We start from the raw sequence: 16,509 nt of genomic DNA on the forward strand, positions 1-16,509 counted from the left end.
AATTACATTTATCTTTATTTTTCTGTTAGAAAGTAGGTAAGAAAAGAGACTGTTTCTTACTCTGAGTGGTGAGTAAGTTGAAGGACTGAGAAAATGACACTTGTTTGAGGTTATGAAGCTATCGTGACCTATAAAATAGTGATCATTGTTGAGTGGCTTTTTTGTTTTTGGCGAGACAGGATTAAGTGACTTGCCCAGGGTCACATAGCTAGTGTTAGGTGTCTGAGGTCACATTTGAACTCAGGTCCTTTTCACTCCAGGGCAGGTAGATCACTGTTTAATTTTTTTTTCTTTTCTTTTTAAAATTAATTTATTTTAAGCTTAAATGCTAAAACTTAAAAAAAGCTTTGCCACGTGCACAGCGGAATGGAAGAGAGGATTCGAAATATACAACAATAAATTCCATTTCAAGAAAGCCTATATAATAAATATTACACATTGTGTTTAGAGCTGTCCATCTTTTCTTTCCCTCTTTTTCCCATTCCCGTTAATCTAGACACTCTTCTATATCTCACCATTCAATTCCCTCCCCCACTTATTTCTTTATAAATTTAGAAGACTTTTATTCCCTTTTAAATGTATATGTTGTTCTCTCTTTAATCCGAATATGATGTGAGTAGAGTTCCCTCTAAAAATCCCTCCCTTATCCTCTCCCCGCTCCCTATTGTCTTAGTCTTCTGTTTCTGAATTTAGAAGACTTTTGTACCCCTCTAGATATCTGTTTCAATCTGTATTCAGATACCATCAGTTTTTACCCTTTTACTTAAACTTTCTAAGTCACTTTTAAAATAATTTATACTTATCTTCTTATTAACTAAAACCCCTGTGTTTCTTTTTGATTTCAACTTGTTGGTCATACTGCTTCATGAACTATTTCAGAGATTTTTTTTGATTACCTAAAATTGTTAGTTTTTTCTTAATTTACATATTTTCAGACTCCAGGCATTTTCACTGGTTGTCTCCCATTCTTGGAACTCTCTCATTCCTCACTTCCACTTTCCGGTTTCCCTGGCTTCCTTCAAGTCTTAGCTTGATGATTCCATTAACCGTCAGTACTGTGTCCAGTAGACCTGAAAGATGATCAGCTCTTGTTGTGAGACAACTCAGCAATATCGCATCCAAATAATATCCCTGAGTGAAACAAGGCTGGCAAACGAAGGTCAGCTTACCAAAGTCAGAGCTGGCTGCATGTTTTTCTGGAGTGGCTGCAGTGATGGGGTGTTCTGTGAAGCTGGCATAGGTTTTGCGATCAAGACTAATCTAGTCAGAGACTTTGTGTGCTTCCCAAAAGGAGTGAACAACAGGCTCGTGATGTTGCAATTGCCATCGTAGAAAAGTGCCATGCCACTATCATTAGTGTGTATGCTCCCACCATGATGAACCCTGCTGAGGTCAAAGAAAAATTTTATAAAGACATGGAGGCACTTAGCGTTGATGTGCTGAAAGAGGAGAAGCTTATAATTCTGAGTGACTTTAATGCCAGAGCAGGCACAGACTATCAGACATGGCAGGGAGTCATTGGGAGGAATGCAGTCGGAAATGGCATCTACTTGCTACTTAAGACTTGAGCATCTCGTGACCCTTCTCATCACCAACACTATCTTCTGTTTGTAAGAAGAGACAGGATGAGAGTGCCAGGGCAATATGTAATGCAGAGTGCTGTACTGATCATAGACTTATCCTCTCTAAGCTAAATATTCACATATAACAAAAGCTGCAGACGTAAGCCAAGACAACTACCAGAAGACTTAACAGCAATAGATTAGAGTGTTTCTCTGAGTTTGAACAGTTTGTTGCTCACTTGGAGGGTAAGCAGAGCTAACATACGGTTGGCAACAGTGAAACAAAAGGAATGGGCAGCTTTTAGAGATTTGGTATACAGCATTGCATTTACTCATCAGGGCCAGAACACTCATAGACGTCAAGACCCATTTGATGAAAATGTCGTGGAAATTCAGATGCTGCTAAATGAAAGACGTGATTCCCTAGGGTTTATCAGCAGAATAATTCATCTGTTTCTAAGAAGGCAACGTTTAACTTCATCAAAAATAAAGTGCAAGTGAAACTTAGAGAGATGGAAGATTCTTGGCTCGGTACAAACGTAGATGAAATTAGATTTTACATTGATAATAACCATCCAAAGCACTTTTATGATGCCCTGAAGGCTTTTTATAGGCCAAAGACCTATGGTGCATCTGAAGTACTCAGTACTGATGGAGTCACATTGATTAGAGTATAATCCTGGAGAGATGGGCTGAACATTTTCAGTGTTCTCAACAGATTGTCATCAGTCAGTGCTAAAGCCATTGACTGTGTACCTCAGGATGCAGTTAGTCCCTCTCTAGCCAAACTTCCAACTGAAGAAGTTTGGAATGCTGTTAGGCTCCTCTTATGTGGCCAAGTGCCTGGTACTGATTCTATTCCAGCTGAACTTTACAAGGCAGGGGGTCCACAGCTCATCCAAAAGGTGACTGAAATTTTCTGGGTTACATGGCAGGAAGAAAGTGCCAGGAGTTCAGTGATGCTTCTGTTTTCCATCTCTATAAAGGAAAAGGAAATAGGTTTTCTTGTGACAATCAGGGTGAGGGGAATGTCTCTCTCTTAGTCATTCATTGCTGGCAAGATTCTTTCTAGAGTCCTTAATGGAGTAATCCTTCACCTGGAAGGTGGTCATCTACATTTACCTGGGAGCTAGTGTAGCTTCAGAAAGGTCCAAGGAATAGTCAGTATGGTGTTTGCTACCCAACAACCTCAGGAGAAATGCGAGGAGCAGAACAGAAGTCTGTACACAACAGATTCATCAATCTGACCAAGGTCTTTGATACTGTCAGTCATGAGGCTTGTGGAAAATAATGGCAAAATTTGTTTGCCTGGAGAAGTTTGTCAGTATAGTATGTCAGTTTCATGATGGTATGCTTGCCTGGGTTCTGAATAATGGATGATGATCTCACACTTTCTTAGTCACTAATGGAGTGAAGCAGATATGTCTGCTTGTTTCTATGATATTTTTAGTAATGTTGTTGGATAACTTCAACAAGGACAAAAATGTCATCAAGGTCACCTCCTTACCACATTGATGGTAAATTATTTAACTTGAAAAGGCTATAAGCCAAGTGGAGGGAGAGTTGGTACATGACTTTTTGTTCACAGATGATTGTGCACTCAGTACAGCCTCTGAGGCTGAGACGCTATAAAATATGGATCGATTCTCTGCTGCTTGTGTTAATTTTAGCCTAACAACACCAAGAAAACAGAGGTTCTCCACCAGCCAGTATCACAGCATCTATACAAGGAACCATCAGTTACAGCAAATGGAGAAACTTTGGATACTGTAGATAAGTTCACTTGCCTTGGCAGTATACTTACTAGGCTGTACACATACATACTGAGGTTGATGCACACTTTGCCAGCCTACCTCAGTGTTTGGGATGCTCTGAAAGAAAGTATGGGAGAGAAGAGGTATTAGACTGCCTACCACACTGAAGGTCTCCAGAGTTGTTGTACTGACCTCATTGTTGGATGCCTAGGAAACCTGGAGGGTATGCCAGCACCATGCCAGGAAACTTGAATCACTTTCATTTGAATTGTCTTAGGAAGATTCTGAAGATCACTTGGCAAAATGAGGTATCTGACACTGAGGTCCTTTCTTGAGCTGAACTGTCAAGTTCAGACTCTACTGCAGAGAGCACAACTCCAATGGACTGGCCATGTTGTTGAAATGCCAAATGTATGTTTGCCTAAAAGACTATTTTATGAAGAACTCACATAAGGCAAGTGCTTACCTGGAGGTCAGAAGAAGCAATATAGGGACACTTTCAAGGTCTCTCTGAAGAACTGTGGGATCAGTTGCGTGATATGGGAGATCCTGGAACAGGAACGCCCAGCGTGGCGTGCCTTCATCAAAGAAGGCCACTGTGCCTTATGAGCAATGCAGAATTGCAATAACTCAAATGAAACATGAGTTGTGCAAATTAAGAAACATCTACACTCCCACTGTTCTACTTGTGGTAGAGCCTTCTGATTTAATATTGGTCTGATCAGTCATAGTTGGACACACTGTACCGTAACCCTAACAGAGCAATGTGATTTTGGTTCTTTTTGAGAACGAAGGAAGACAACCACCACCAAAGTCCCATCTCCTGTAAGAAGCCTTTCCAGGTCTTTCTTAATATTAGTGTCTTCTCTCTCTGAGATTATCTCAAGTTTATGCTATGTATATCTTGATTGTATGTAGGTGTTTGCATCTTGTTTCAGTTTCCCCATCTGTAAAGGAGTTGAATTAAGTGCTTTTTATTCCCTTCTAACCCAAATAATCTATGATTCTGTAAGATCTTTTTTTTAAAGAAAATTTTATTTTCTATTCCAAATTGTTTCCCTTTCTCTACTCTTCTGTACTGAGAAGGCAAGAAACAATGCCCATTATACATATGAAGTCATTAAAAACATTTCTACATCAGTCATGTTGCAAATAGAAAGCAAGAAAAACCACTTCAATTCCATCAGTTCTCTCTCTGGAGATGGATAACATTTTTCATCATGTGTACTTTGGAAAGGTCTTGGATCAGTGTATTGATCAGAGTAGCTAAATCTTTCATAGTTGCTCATCGTCACAATATTGGTCTTATTGTATACTGTGTTCTCTGGTTCAGCTCACTATACTTTGTATTAGTTTATGTAAGTCTTCCCAGGTTTTTCAGAAAGCATCCTGCTCGTTGTTTCTTATAGCACAGTAGCATTCCATGACAAGCCTATGCTACAACTTGTTCGGCCATTCCCTAATTGATGGGTATTCCCTCAATTTCCACTTCTTTGCCATTACAAAAAGAGTTGTACAGTTAGGTCCTTTTCCTTTTTCTCTGATTGATCTCTAGTAGTGGTGTTGCTGGGTCAAAGGGCATGGACAGTTTTATAGCCCTTTGGGCATAGTTCCATATTATTCTCCAGAATGTTTGGACCAGTTCCCAGCTCCACCGATAGATATGAGATCTATCTTGAATGATAGCTAATTTTAAGATAGTCAAGGGAAGAAAATTAATAGGCCAAGGTTGGAAGTTAAATAATTGGTTCTTTTTTCTGTTACAGAACTGTTTAATGATAATTGACTAATTTAATTAAATACTTTCTAAGTTATGTTGTAAATGACAAAAATATTTTGTTCATGCTTTTTACCTTCATTACAGATATTGTTTTTTAAATATTAAGTGTGCTACCAGCATAGTATATAACATACTCTGGCCTTTGGAAAGACTTAAGAAATTATGAATGATAGAAATGCAAAGTATTATTGCTCATCTCACATTTGTTTAAAGTCATTTAATATGTATCACTTAAAATTACCATGTCTTTAAGAATTAAATTTTTTTTTTACAGAAGAGTCTGTAGAAGAATCAATTGCCATCAATATTGCACAAATGGAAAAACGTTTACTACGTGGCTTAATTCAAAATGTTCTCCCGCATGTTGGCACATCTGTAAAAACTTTAGTACTGGCGTATAGCTCTGCAGTTTCCAGTAAAATGGTGAGCATCAGTCAGTATCATTAGATGGTTATGAACAAATGCCTTTAGTAGTAATAATAACTTTATACAACTGGAAATCTTCAGTCAGTGAGGTGGTATAGATTTGTTTTTGTTTTAAGTATAGATTTGGACTAAACATCTGAGGTTCCTTTTAGTTCTAAAATGGTATAAATATATATGTCTGTATGTCTTAATGAGCAGAAAGTTGAGTTTAAATCATTGTTATAAAGATACCTATTCTCTTTTGCCTTAGAATCATAAAGCCTGAATGTTTTACTTAAAAATTCTTATTCCCTCCTTTCTTTTATAGGTTAGGCAGATTTTAGAGTTTTGCCCTAACCTGGAACATTTAGATCTTACCCAAACTGATATCTCAGACTCTGCATTTGACAGGTAAGTTATTTTTCAATTTTCAAAGTATCCATATTATGAAAGTAATACATTTTTCTTTTTGTAGTGTACCCAGTGATTTAAACTGTGATTTGTTTTCTATCAGGATATGTACCATTTGAATTTTACTACTGTTAGAATATTTTGGTTTACATAGACTGTTAATTATTTTTGTAATTTAAAAAAAGTTCTTTGACTAATAAGTGTTTAACTTTATGTTGTAGTTGGTCTTGGCTTGGTTGCTGCCAGAGTCTTCGACATCTTGATCTCTCAGGTTGCGAGAAAATTACAGATGTGGCTTTAGAGAAGATTTCCAGAGCTTTGGGAATCCTCTCATCTCATAAAGGTGGCATTCTGAAGACTTGTAGAAACAAAAGCACATCGACTACATGGAGAAATAAAGACATTACCATGCAGTCTACCAGCCGATATGCTTGTTTGCATGATATAACTAATGAAAGTCTTGGCAGAGAAGTAGATAATGAACACCACTGGACTAAACCTGTTTCTTCTGAAAATTTCAGTTCTGCTTATGTGTGGATGTTAGATGCTGAAGATTTGGCTGATATTGAGGATGCTGTAGAATGGAGACATAGAAATGTTGAAGGTCTTTCTGTGATGGAAACAGCATCTAATATCAGTTGTTCAACTTCTGGTTGCTATAATAAGGACATTGTTGGACTAAGGACTAGTGTTTGTTGGCAGCAGCATTGTGCTTCTCCTGCCTTCACATATTGTGGTCATGCATTTTGTTGTACTGGGACCACATTAAGAACTATACCCTCACTCCCAGAATCTTCTACACTCTGTGGAAAAGCAACAAGGACTAGACAGTCTGTGGGAAAAGACTTACTTTACTCTGGGAGTGAAAAATCTGATCAAGAGACTGGACGTGTACTTCTTTTTCTCAGTTTATCTGGCTGTTATCAGATCACAGATCATGGTCTCAGGTAGGTAACTAATTGTAGAATGTTAGAAAGTAGCAAGAGCTGAGCCAGAACTGTTCAGTTCAGAAGTTCTGATGAATGTTGAAATGATATAACATGGTCGTCAGTAGTATCAAAATGTCTACCAAAGTCTACCGAAATTTGTGGCCCCTTCTAAGATGATCTGTGTTACAGGTATGCTGTATTGTGCGTAATTTATGTATTCCTAAAAAGTTATTTGTAAGTTCAGTCTTTGTAAATTAAATCCTGTGTTCATTGCACCTTAAAGGAATCATCTGGTAGAATCCTTTTGTAATGAGCAAATACTTTTATAGTGTAAAAATCACCTTAAACTATTTTCTGAATAGTATTTTGTTTATATTGACCTTAAAAATATTAAATTGGCTATGCTTATAACTGAATTACCAATCCAGTTTTTATATACTTTAGTAAGATGGGTTAATGTATTGTATAATGGAGGACATGTTGTGAAGGGCCCCTATGTGTTGGACAGTCTCTGAAAGCCATAATTCCTGTTGTAACTTTCAGTAGCAGTTTCTAGATTGGAAGTAAACTAGCCCAGGCTAAAGTTTGTATTCTATGTTTGGCCATAATATACTAATTTTCATGCCTGAATGGGCGTATGATATCACTCTTTGGTAGTGAAGGTATTTGTGATAGACTTCACCATATTTATATTTTATTTGAGGAAATATTTAACATTGTCGATAACTTAATTTTTAAAAAAAAAATAGTATTTTATTTTTCTCCCAATTACATGTTAAGACAGTTTTTAACACTCATTTTTGAAAAATTTAGAGTTCCATATTTTCTCTCTTCTCCTTTGCCTTCCCTTTCCCTGAGACGGTAAGCAATTTGATATGTGATACATATTCAGCATTACAAAACATTTCCATATTAGTTGTGTTGTGAGAGAAGACACAGTCCAAAAGAAAAAAATACAAATAAAGTGAAAAATAGTATGCTTTGATCTGCATTTAGACTGTCAATTCTTTCTTTGGATGTATCAGTAACTAAAAAATAAATCAGTGCTTGAACTTAAATGTTTGTGGTTAGATGATAAGATCTAATGAAATTTTCCTTTACAGAAGTATAGTATAAATCAGAGCAATTAAAATAGCAGTCTGAGGGAGGTGTAAGCTTCCACTGAGTCAATTGGGACTGCTTTGTGCTAATCTTATAAATTGGTGCTGCCTGTTATTTGAGTTACACTTTAGCATCCCATTGCATCCCTGTGTTGGTTGGTTAATTACCTTGATGTGAGAACTAGTGGATATTGAACAACTTTTCATTGTTTATTCAGTTTAGATTTTTGAAGATTACTGTTTGCTGAAATGTAAGTCATTTAGGCTTTGGGCAGAGCAGCTATTGAAAACAAATGTATGTTTTATCATAAAACTTCACTTGAGAACAGTTTTCAAAAAAAATCTTGTAGTAGCCAGAAAATGCTTTTAAAGATGCATTCAGATCTGCTATTGAAATTTTTCACAATAAACTTAATTAGAATTATTTTGCAAGATAAAACGCACTTCTTGGCACTGTACACACTGCCAAATTAATTTTACACGTGCTTTGATTTTCTCTAATCCATTATTTGTAGAGCTATAGACAGGTATACAGATATAAAGAAATACCTTAAGCAAAAAGCAAAAGATTTCTATTTCTCTTGAGATAATCCTTTTATTCTTCCCTGATTGGCTGTCATGCTCATACAGTTGTTTGAAAGTTTATCGCCTCTATTAACACCTAAGGATATGGAAAAGATCTTGAAATTACTTTCTCAGTAGATGTCTTTGCCTCCTTTTTACCGAAGAAAAAAGTCAAGATCACCTTTTGTAATTCTGAATCAAGAATTCTCTTTTCTCCCCTAATCCACACCTCAGAATCCTATGTGGCTTCTTTCCTTCTTTGCTCCAGTTTCTGAGGAAGAGTTGATCTTTTTCTTCGCTAGGCGTCACCTTTCTATATGTATCTGTGTCCCATTTTCTCATCTCTTCCAGGAGCTTTTCTCACTGATAATTCTCCTGCTTTGTCTTCCCCTTTCCTCCCTTTCCCTTTCCTCTATGAAATTGAACCTTTATTACAATTTTACATGACAGTACCAAACCTGCTTTGTTTGTGTCTCTTCTGTGTATTTTTAAATGTTTCATTGACATTGTTTTCATTTTCCTTTCAATAATTTCCTTTTGTTTCTTCCCATCCACTGTCTTCTTCCATACTGACTATAATATATAATCAGGTCTTTCTTGTTCTAAAAAACAAACAAAAACATATGAAGCTTCACTTGACCCCATTCTTCTACACTTCTCATCTTTACCTTCCAGAGTAATTATCTTCCTTCCTACCTCAGGTTTCCAGTTTAGTTCCAACATACATTCATTCATAAAACCTCATTTCTTCCCCCTCCCCCCCAGTGATTTAATGTCTTCTCCTTCCTTAAATTATATTGTATTTATTTTTGTACATGGTATATCCCCTTCTGAGAATGTGAGTTCCTTGAGGTCAAGATTAGTGTTTTTTTCTTTTTTTTTGTCAGTGGGGTTAAGTGACTTGCCCAGGGTCACACAGCTAGTAAGTGTTATGTGTCTGAGGTCAGATTTGAACTCAGGTCCTCCTGAATCCAGGGCTGGTGCTCTATCAACTGTGCCACCTAGCTGCCCCTTGGAATTGGTTTTTAAAGAAAAATTTTGTTTGCCTTGTATATAATAAATGCTTAATAAAGTTGTTGTTGCATTGAGATGTGATACTGGGGAGTGAAGACTGGTGTTCCAGACAGAGGACACTGGGAGTTTAATCATGCTACTACCTGTTAGTAAATGTGATCTTTGGCAAATCACTTAATCTCTTTGGGTCTCCATTTCTGTAAAGTGAAGGAACTTGATGGCTTCTGAGGTTTCTTCTAGCTTTAAATACATGATCTTATACTCTTATTTTGATATTCCTTTCACTTTTTCCTTTGTGAACCCTGCCAGACACACAGTGGAGATTGTTTTAGTACCTGACATATATAGTAGATGCTTAAACACTTGTTGATTGATTGATTAATAGATTAGTAACTTTAGTTATAATAATAGCCCTTTAAACTATGTGAGACATATGGACAGACATTTGGACACATGAATAGTACCATCCAATTTTGTCTGAGTGTTTTTGAGGTGGAATTTTGATTTTAAAGTTTGCTTTAAGTTTTTACCTGCAAAGGAAGTTTATTTGCAGAGTATATGTCTGAAGAGGTATGTGTACCAGTTAGATAAGGAAACATATTCAGACCTCCTCTAAGTTCATTCCCCTAATACAGTATGGTTTGTTAAACTGGAATTTAAGACCCAGTTTGTTATATCTAAATCTAATGTCCCACCCCTTTCCCAAGTATTTCAGGTAACATTATCTCTGTATCAGGAATAAAAACTGTCTCAGAAAATTTCATTTTCTCTGGTAAATAGCAAAAGACTTATTTTAAACACTTAAATACTTCAAGGTTCTGTTTTTATCAATGAATGAAGCACGTTTTCCATGCTTGCTTGGTGATCTTTCTGAATTAATTTGGCCCAAACTCTGTTCATTGTGGTGATGAGCTTTTCTGAATTTGTTGTTTAGTTGTTTCAGTTGTGTCCGACTCTTCGTGACCCTGTTTGGGGTTTTCTTGGCAGAGACATTGTAGTGGTTTGACATTTCTTTCTCCACCTCGTTTTATGGATGAGGAAACTGAGGCAAACAGGATTAAGTGACTTGTCCAGGGTCACCTAGCTAATAAGTGTCTGAGACCATATTTGAACTCAGATCCTCCTGACTCCAGGGCTGGTGCTCTATCCAGTGTTCTACCTAGCTGCCCCTGCTTTTATGTTTTTCAATCATTTTAGCTTTTAATAGATTTCTTAATAAAAGTTCTGGTGCTTATTTTAATTTTGACAGCAATGACTGTAAATCACAGAATGTGAAAGCAACATTTTTTTTTAAGAACTTTGAGTTATTGGAATATATTTCATTAATTCAGGTTAGGGGTTTCCTTGAGAGATCTTGAGAGATTAAATAGTTAACTTGAATATAATGTTGCCTAAAATCTGTTTTAAAATGTTTATTTTACATCTGTGTATATATATTATAAATGTATTTGTAGATATATCTATATTGATACTGATATCGAAATGTAGACTAAAGCTGTGATTGCAACACTGTAATGAGCTCCTAGCAAGCAAATTCCTCTGAATGTAAATCAATACTTGCTCTGAAACTTATATAGTCTTAGAGTAAAGGTTCTTAACTTGGGGGGAAAATTACATCTTTATGTTAATATAATTAGCTTCGTTTCTAATCCTGTATACTTTATTTTTTGCATTTAGAAACATTATTTTGAGAAGGAAGGTTTATATTTTTCACCAGAGAGCCAGAGTCCATAATATATGAAAGGTTAAGAACTCCTTTCTTAAAAGAGTAGCCTGGGACACTGAGTGGTTAAGTGGTTAAGTTACATGTCAAGGGTCACACAGCTTGTATGTGTCAGAGATAGTCCTTGATTTACTCCAAGGCCAGTTCTCTGCCTAGTCCGCTATGCTGGCCTCTCTGTTTTATAAATGTTGTCAAAATCTTTTATTTCTGGTTTCCATGGACATTATATGGAAAAATAAATTTAAACTTCAAATGGATCATCAGAATTCTTGCATAATCTTCTCTTTTGGATAGTTTAATGTGATTTGATTATCTCTCTTTTAACAGGGTTTTGACTCTGGGAGGAGGACTGCCTCTTTTAGAGCACCTTAATCTATCTGGTTGTCTTACTGTAACTGGTGCTGGCCTGCAGGATTTGGTCTCAGCATGTCCTTCTCTAAATGATGAACACTTTTACTACTGTGACAACATTAACGGTAATGTTTCTTTTTTTTAAAAAGTGAGATAATAAAAGTTGTGCTTTAAAAATACTAATATTTTTGCTCAGTTGCTTGGCTGTCTTTTCACCAGGCTATCTTCATTAACTTCAAATTCATTTCTTTACATTTTGGTAAACTTAACACTTAAATTTAAATTTACTTGCTCTCTTAAGGTAAGTTTTACTTGTGAATAAAAGATACTTTATAAGCCATATCAAATGTTATTGAAGTATATGGCAATTTAAGTATTCAGATTTGTGGATGTTTAGATGTGTTTGTAATGTAGAAAGGGTTATAAGGGTTTAGAAACATCTGGAGTATGGCTTGAGGCATTGGACCAAATTTCTGTTGCCTAGTTATTTCTGTGGTCCTCTTACAGTAATTACCACACCCTATCCTTAACCCCTTTGCCTCCATTGGCAGCCATGACTTTGTCTCTGAACTTTTTCATTTGTAAAATGAGAGAACTAGAGTAGATGACATATAAGGTCAAATAGAGTGAGCACTGGATCTGTGATCCTATGACTGCTTAGTCAGTCATCTAGTAAGTTTCAGAAAATGAATGAGTTAGAAAAACATAGGAACCTATTTAATGCCTAAAAATATGCTCTGTGCTGGGATAAAAATATGAAAGTGAGCAAGTCTCTACCACCAACTTTGTTCTAGTAAAAGGAGACAACATATGTAGAGTAATGGTGACCAGAGGAAAGAAAGCTTTGTTTTCAGGGCTTAGAGTAATGATAAATAGTATCATAGGGTAGTTGATTATCATTCCCTTTCTAGAAGCAGTGGTAGTGTTGATTTGATTATTCTTCTGGAGTAAGAGATTAAAAGCAGAGCCAGGGTGGATGGAGAGCAGTTTTTGGAGGAGAGATGGCAAGATGATGAATATGCAACATGTTAACTCAGGTTCTTATCTTGGGGTCCATGGATGTCAGTGGGCTGTGAACTTGGGTGTAAAATGCATCCTTATTTCGATATAATTGGATTCCTCTGTATTTAAAAATATCTTGAGGAGTCTGTAGGCTTCACCAGACTTCCAAAGGGGTTCTTCATACAAAAAAGGTTAACCTTAATATAATTAGATAGTGTGTTAGGTGAGTTTAATCAGGATAGCTTTTCTTTAGAGTGAGAATTCAAAAGTTGAGGGAGTTAACTGCCTCAGGAGGGGGTGCATGGTCTATGGAGATTTAGTTTGGTGGGCACTTTTTTCAGGTGGAGATAAAAGGGCAGTGTCAGGGCAGATGAGAGTCAGAATTTGAACCCACATTTTCCTGACGCCACGTCCATTCCTTTTTGCACTGTTCAGTGCTGCTTCTTTAAATCTGAGTGGGTAGGTTGGCGCGAGATGATGGAGGGAGGTAGGGTTAGAAGGCCAGTCAGGGTTTATTTAATGACCCTTGGGGAGTGAAAGAAGATTTTCAAGTAGAAAAGTGATATCATTAGGAAGATTACTGGGACAGTGATATTAGAGTATGGATAAAAAGAAAGTAATAGAATGAAGACAAAAAGACCAGTTAGTATATTAACCCATTACAGTTGTTTAGGCAAGAAAATAAGAGTATCTGAGCTTGAGTTGTAAACACTCAGCAGAGTTTTCTGTTACCTTGAAAAAAGAATATCCATATAATGATTCTGCTAATTTGGTTATCCTTGAGGGGGGGCAGTTAGCCAATTTACTGACCCTAACTATGATATAGATCTTAATTTCTCTCTGTCTATAAGTATGTATATTTGTATATGTTTTATATGTATAGTTAATCTCTTGACTTGCAGGGGTTAGGGGTGTAGGACCCTCCGAAGTATGAAAAACCATAAATAACTTTAGATCCCACCCCAAGCCTTTATTTTTAATAATTTTGATCATATTTATTAAACACACAAAACAAGTAAAACAGCACACTGCATCCATAAAGAAGTTTTACGTAAGAGAGGTTAGTATCTCACATGTTATGCAGAGTCTTCAAAGCTGCCATTGTGTCTGTAGCAACTGCTTTCCTCATTTCTGTCTGTGAAAAGTATGCAAGATAGAAGGATCACTGCTGGACAAAATCATGTGACTTGAGTCTGGGTGGTAGACAAAGAGGAGATAGTCCCAAAGAGAGTGTGTAGCTTATAATTCTTTATCACACTGAGCAAAATTTGGCCGTTTATTTTTATTTTTTGGAGGCAAGTGACTTGCCCAGGGTCACACAGCTAGTAAGTGTTTGAGGCCGGATTTGAACTCAGATCCTCCTGATTCCAGGGCTAGTACTCTATCCACTGTACCACAAATTTTAACTGTTCATAATAAATTTTATGTATGCATGCATATTGTAGCAAATGATAAAATAGATGACTGCTATACAGTATTTATGCATTTATGCCTTCCTAAACTTTTTTTATTTTCTTTACATATCCATGTCATCTGAAATTTTCCCTAGTGTGTCACAAATCTCCAAAAATTTCCATTTGATAACCAGCCCACAAAAAACCACGAATGTGAAACCATGTATGTGAAACCCGTGAATGTTGAGGAATGACTGTATATAAATTCAAAGAGACTTCAGAAGTCGTTTAGTTTAAAACCTTAATATGGAGTGATCAGAAGCCTGTTTGAAATTTATTTGGAAGAAAATTTGAAAAATTTTATATTCCAATTTGGAACAATTAGTGAGGAATACTTTTTACATTTGACATTGGGAGAAGTTTAATTGATAATTACATAGGTTGAAATTGTTTTAAAGGCATAGATATCTTGACCATAGAAAAGTTGTTTTTAAAACTTTTTTTTAGTCAGAGTGTTTTGGAGTCCTTTTTTTAAGAAAGCTCCTTTCCTAGACATTTCTGTGGAAGAGATATTTGTAGTTGAAGGAATGTTCTAGTGTCTCAGAATTATAGAAAGAACTGGAAGAGATATTAAAGATCATCCATTTGAATCTCCTCATATTATAGGTTGGGAAACTGAAGTCCAAAGAGTTAAATTGACCTTTTTTAGGATGATATATAGAAACAGCTAACAATATTATAAAATTTAAATTATCATGTAATATTGTTAGATGCAAAATTATAACTTTTTAATATTGATTTTATAGAGGCACTTTCTATCTTGATGATAGTAATTCATTTTTATAAGTTTAGCTTATCTGATATTAGACTTTGGTTGGATAAACCTCTTGAAACAATTTAGATGCTATTTTTAGGGGTCCATACCTCTGATTTTGATCTAAATAAAATACTTTTACTCATGCAGATTAGCAGTGTATCTCTAATTTAGCATCTGAGAAGTTAAATTACTTCCCATGGTTACGCAGCTATAGAATGTATCAGAAGCAGGACTGGAAGCTTAAATTTTCCTGACTCCAATACCTGTCATCTAATCAACCTATGCAGTGCTTTCTGTCTGAGGCCACCTAATACAGAATTAAATAGATTTGAATTTGCTTGCTATTACAGTATTTCTCTCAGTCTTAGTTGCAAATTTTGTATAGTAAAGATTCAGAAGATGAAATTATGTTTTATTGAACATACTGTTGATACTTAAGAGATGGTACTTTGAATTGAATTAATGAATAATTTTAATTGAAAAAATTAAAATAATTATACACGATAAGTGTTTTTAACTCAGTGTTAGACTCTGCTTTTTGTACCCTGACAAACATGATTTCAAAAGCATGGCAGCCTTTCAAAGTTTACATGGAAGCGTGATTTATAATATTTATTTACCCTTGTACTGTGTCATTCTAGCCAATTTCCCTCAAAGCAGTGTTGTGATAGAATCTTTTCCTTATGGCATTTGGACAAGTAGTTTATTACCTAGGAAATGTTAAAGTAAGATTTCATTATACTTAATTTTGTACAGTGTTTCAGTTATTTACCTTCTAAAAATACTCAATATTTATTGAGCTCTTACGATATAGGCACTGTACAAAATTTTAGTATAAATTCCTTGATTCCCTTGTTTTCTTGTTTGAGACTTTTTTTTAAAGGAAAAATGTGCTAGTGTGCCTTTTACAGGTTTAGAATAAGGTTTATGTATTTGAGGAAGTATGCAAAAGAGATGGAGTCTTTGTAATGTTAAACATTGGGATGTCATTTGAGTAAAAAATTTGAAAAAATGATCGAATTAAGTGTATGCTACTAACTTTTCCTTTCGTCAGCATTGTCACTATTGAGGGAAAGAATGTAGATTTTATTTTAAGCATCATTGATGCTTAAAATAATTTGGGATATATGATGTATAATGTCCTCCCCCTTCACCCACCCCTGAATGTCAGCCCTTGTTAATATTGGTATTGAATTGGAATTGGAATTGAGTGTCTACTCATTGTACTGTGCTTGTGTCATGTGCTGAGTTAAAAGCTAGTTTGGTTTTCCACATTATTTCCCTATGTGGCACTTACCAGTATTTGAACATAAAATCAATTAGACAATGAGAAAAAAAATCATATCATAAGGCTCAGACTTTCATAATGCCCCTTTACTTAAAAAGACACTTTTACTTTGAGTTCTACTGTTTTAGGATTCTAGTGCGATACTGTGTTGACTATCTGCCCTTTAAAAAAGTACTTATTTGCTTTTTAAAACATGTATAAAATCACAGTAGATTAATTCATAGTTCTGGAGGTAATGCAGCCTTAGATGATTTGCTGTTTTATGTTTTTAATTTAAGTTGAAGAGGAATATAAAGGTAAGTTAAGGTAAGTGCAGATGTACATCAAAATTACATAAATGAAATTAAGAGAAAAATCATCAGAATTTTAGTAACACATGTTGGGGGACATGTGTTATAAATCAGATTTGCCTATG

At 35.6% G+C, this 16,509-nt stretch overlaps 1 protein-coding gene across 1 annotated transcript in view; it reads left to right on the plus strand.

Moving 5' to 3' along the window:
* The window catches only part of FBXL5 (F-box and leucine rich repeat protein 5), a 49,762-nt gene that overhangs the window by 25,951 nt on the left and 7,302 nt on the right, over window positions 1-16,509 (plus strand). Inside the window, exons 7-10 of the mRNA XM_020992978.2 lie at window positions 5,371-5,519; window positions 5,830-5,912; window positions 6,134-6,859; window positions 11,570-11,718. Of these exons, the coding sequence (XP_020848637.1) occupies window positions 5,371-5,519; window positions 5,830-5,912; window positions 6,134-6,859; window positions 11,570-11,718 (1,107 nt within the window). The remainder of the gene's footprint in view (window positions 1-5,370; window positions 5,520-5,829; window positions 5,913-6,133; window positions 6,860-11,569; window positions 11,719-16,509) is intronic.

Source organism: Phascolarctos cinereus, unplaced genomic scaffold, assembly GCF_003287225.1.
Source record: "Phascolarctos cinereus isolate Bilbo 61053 unplaced genomic scaffold, phaCin_HiC Scaffold_9;HRSCAF=440, whole genome shotgun sequence".
Classification (NCBI taxonomy): domain Eukaryota; kingdom Metazoa; phylum Chordata; class Mammalia; order Diprotodontia; family Phascolarctidae; genus Phascolarctos; species Phascolarctos cinereus.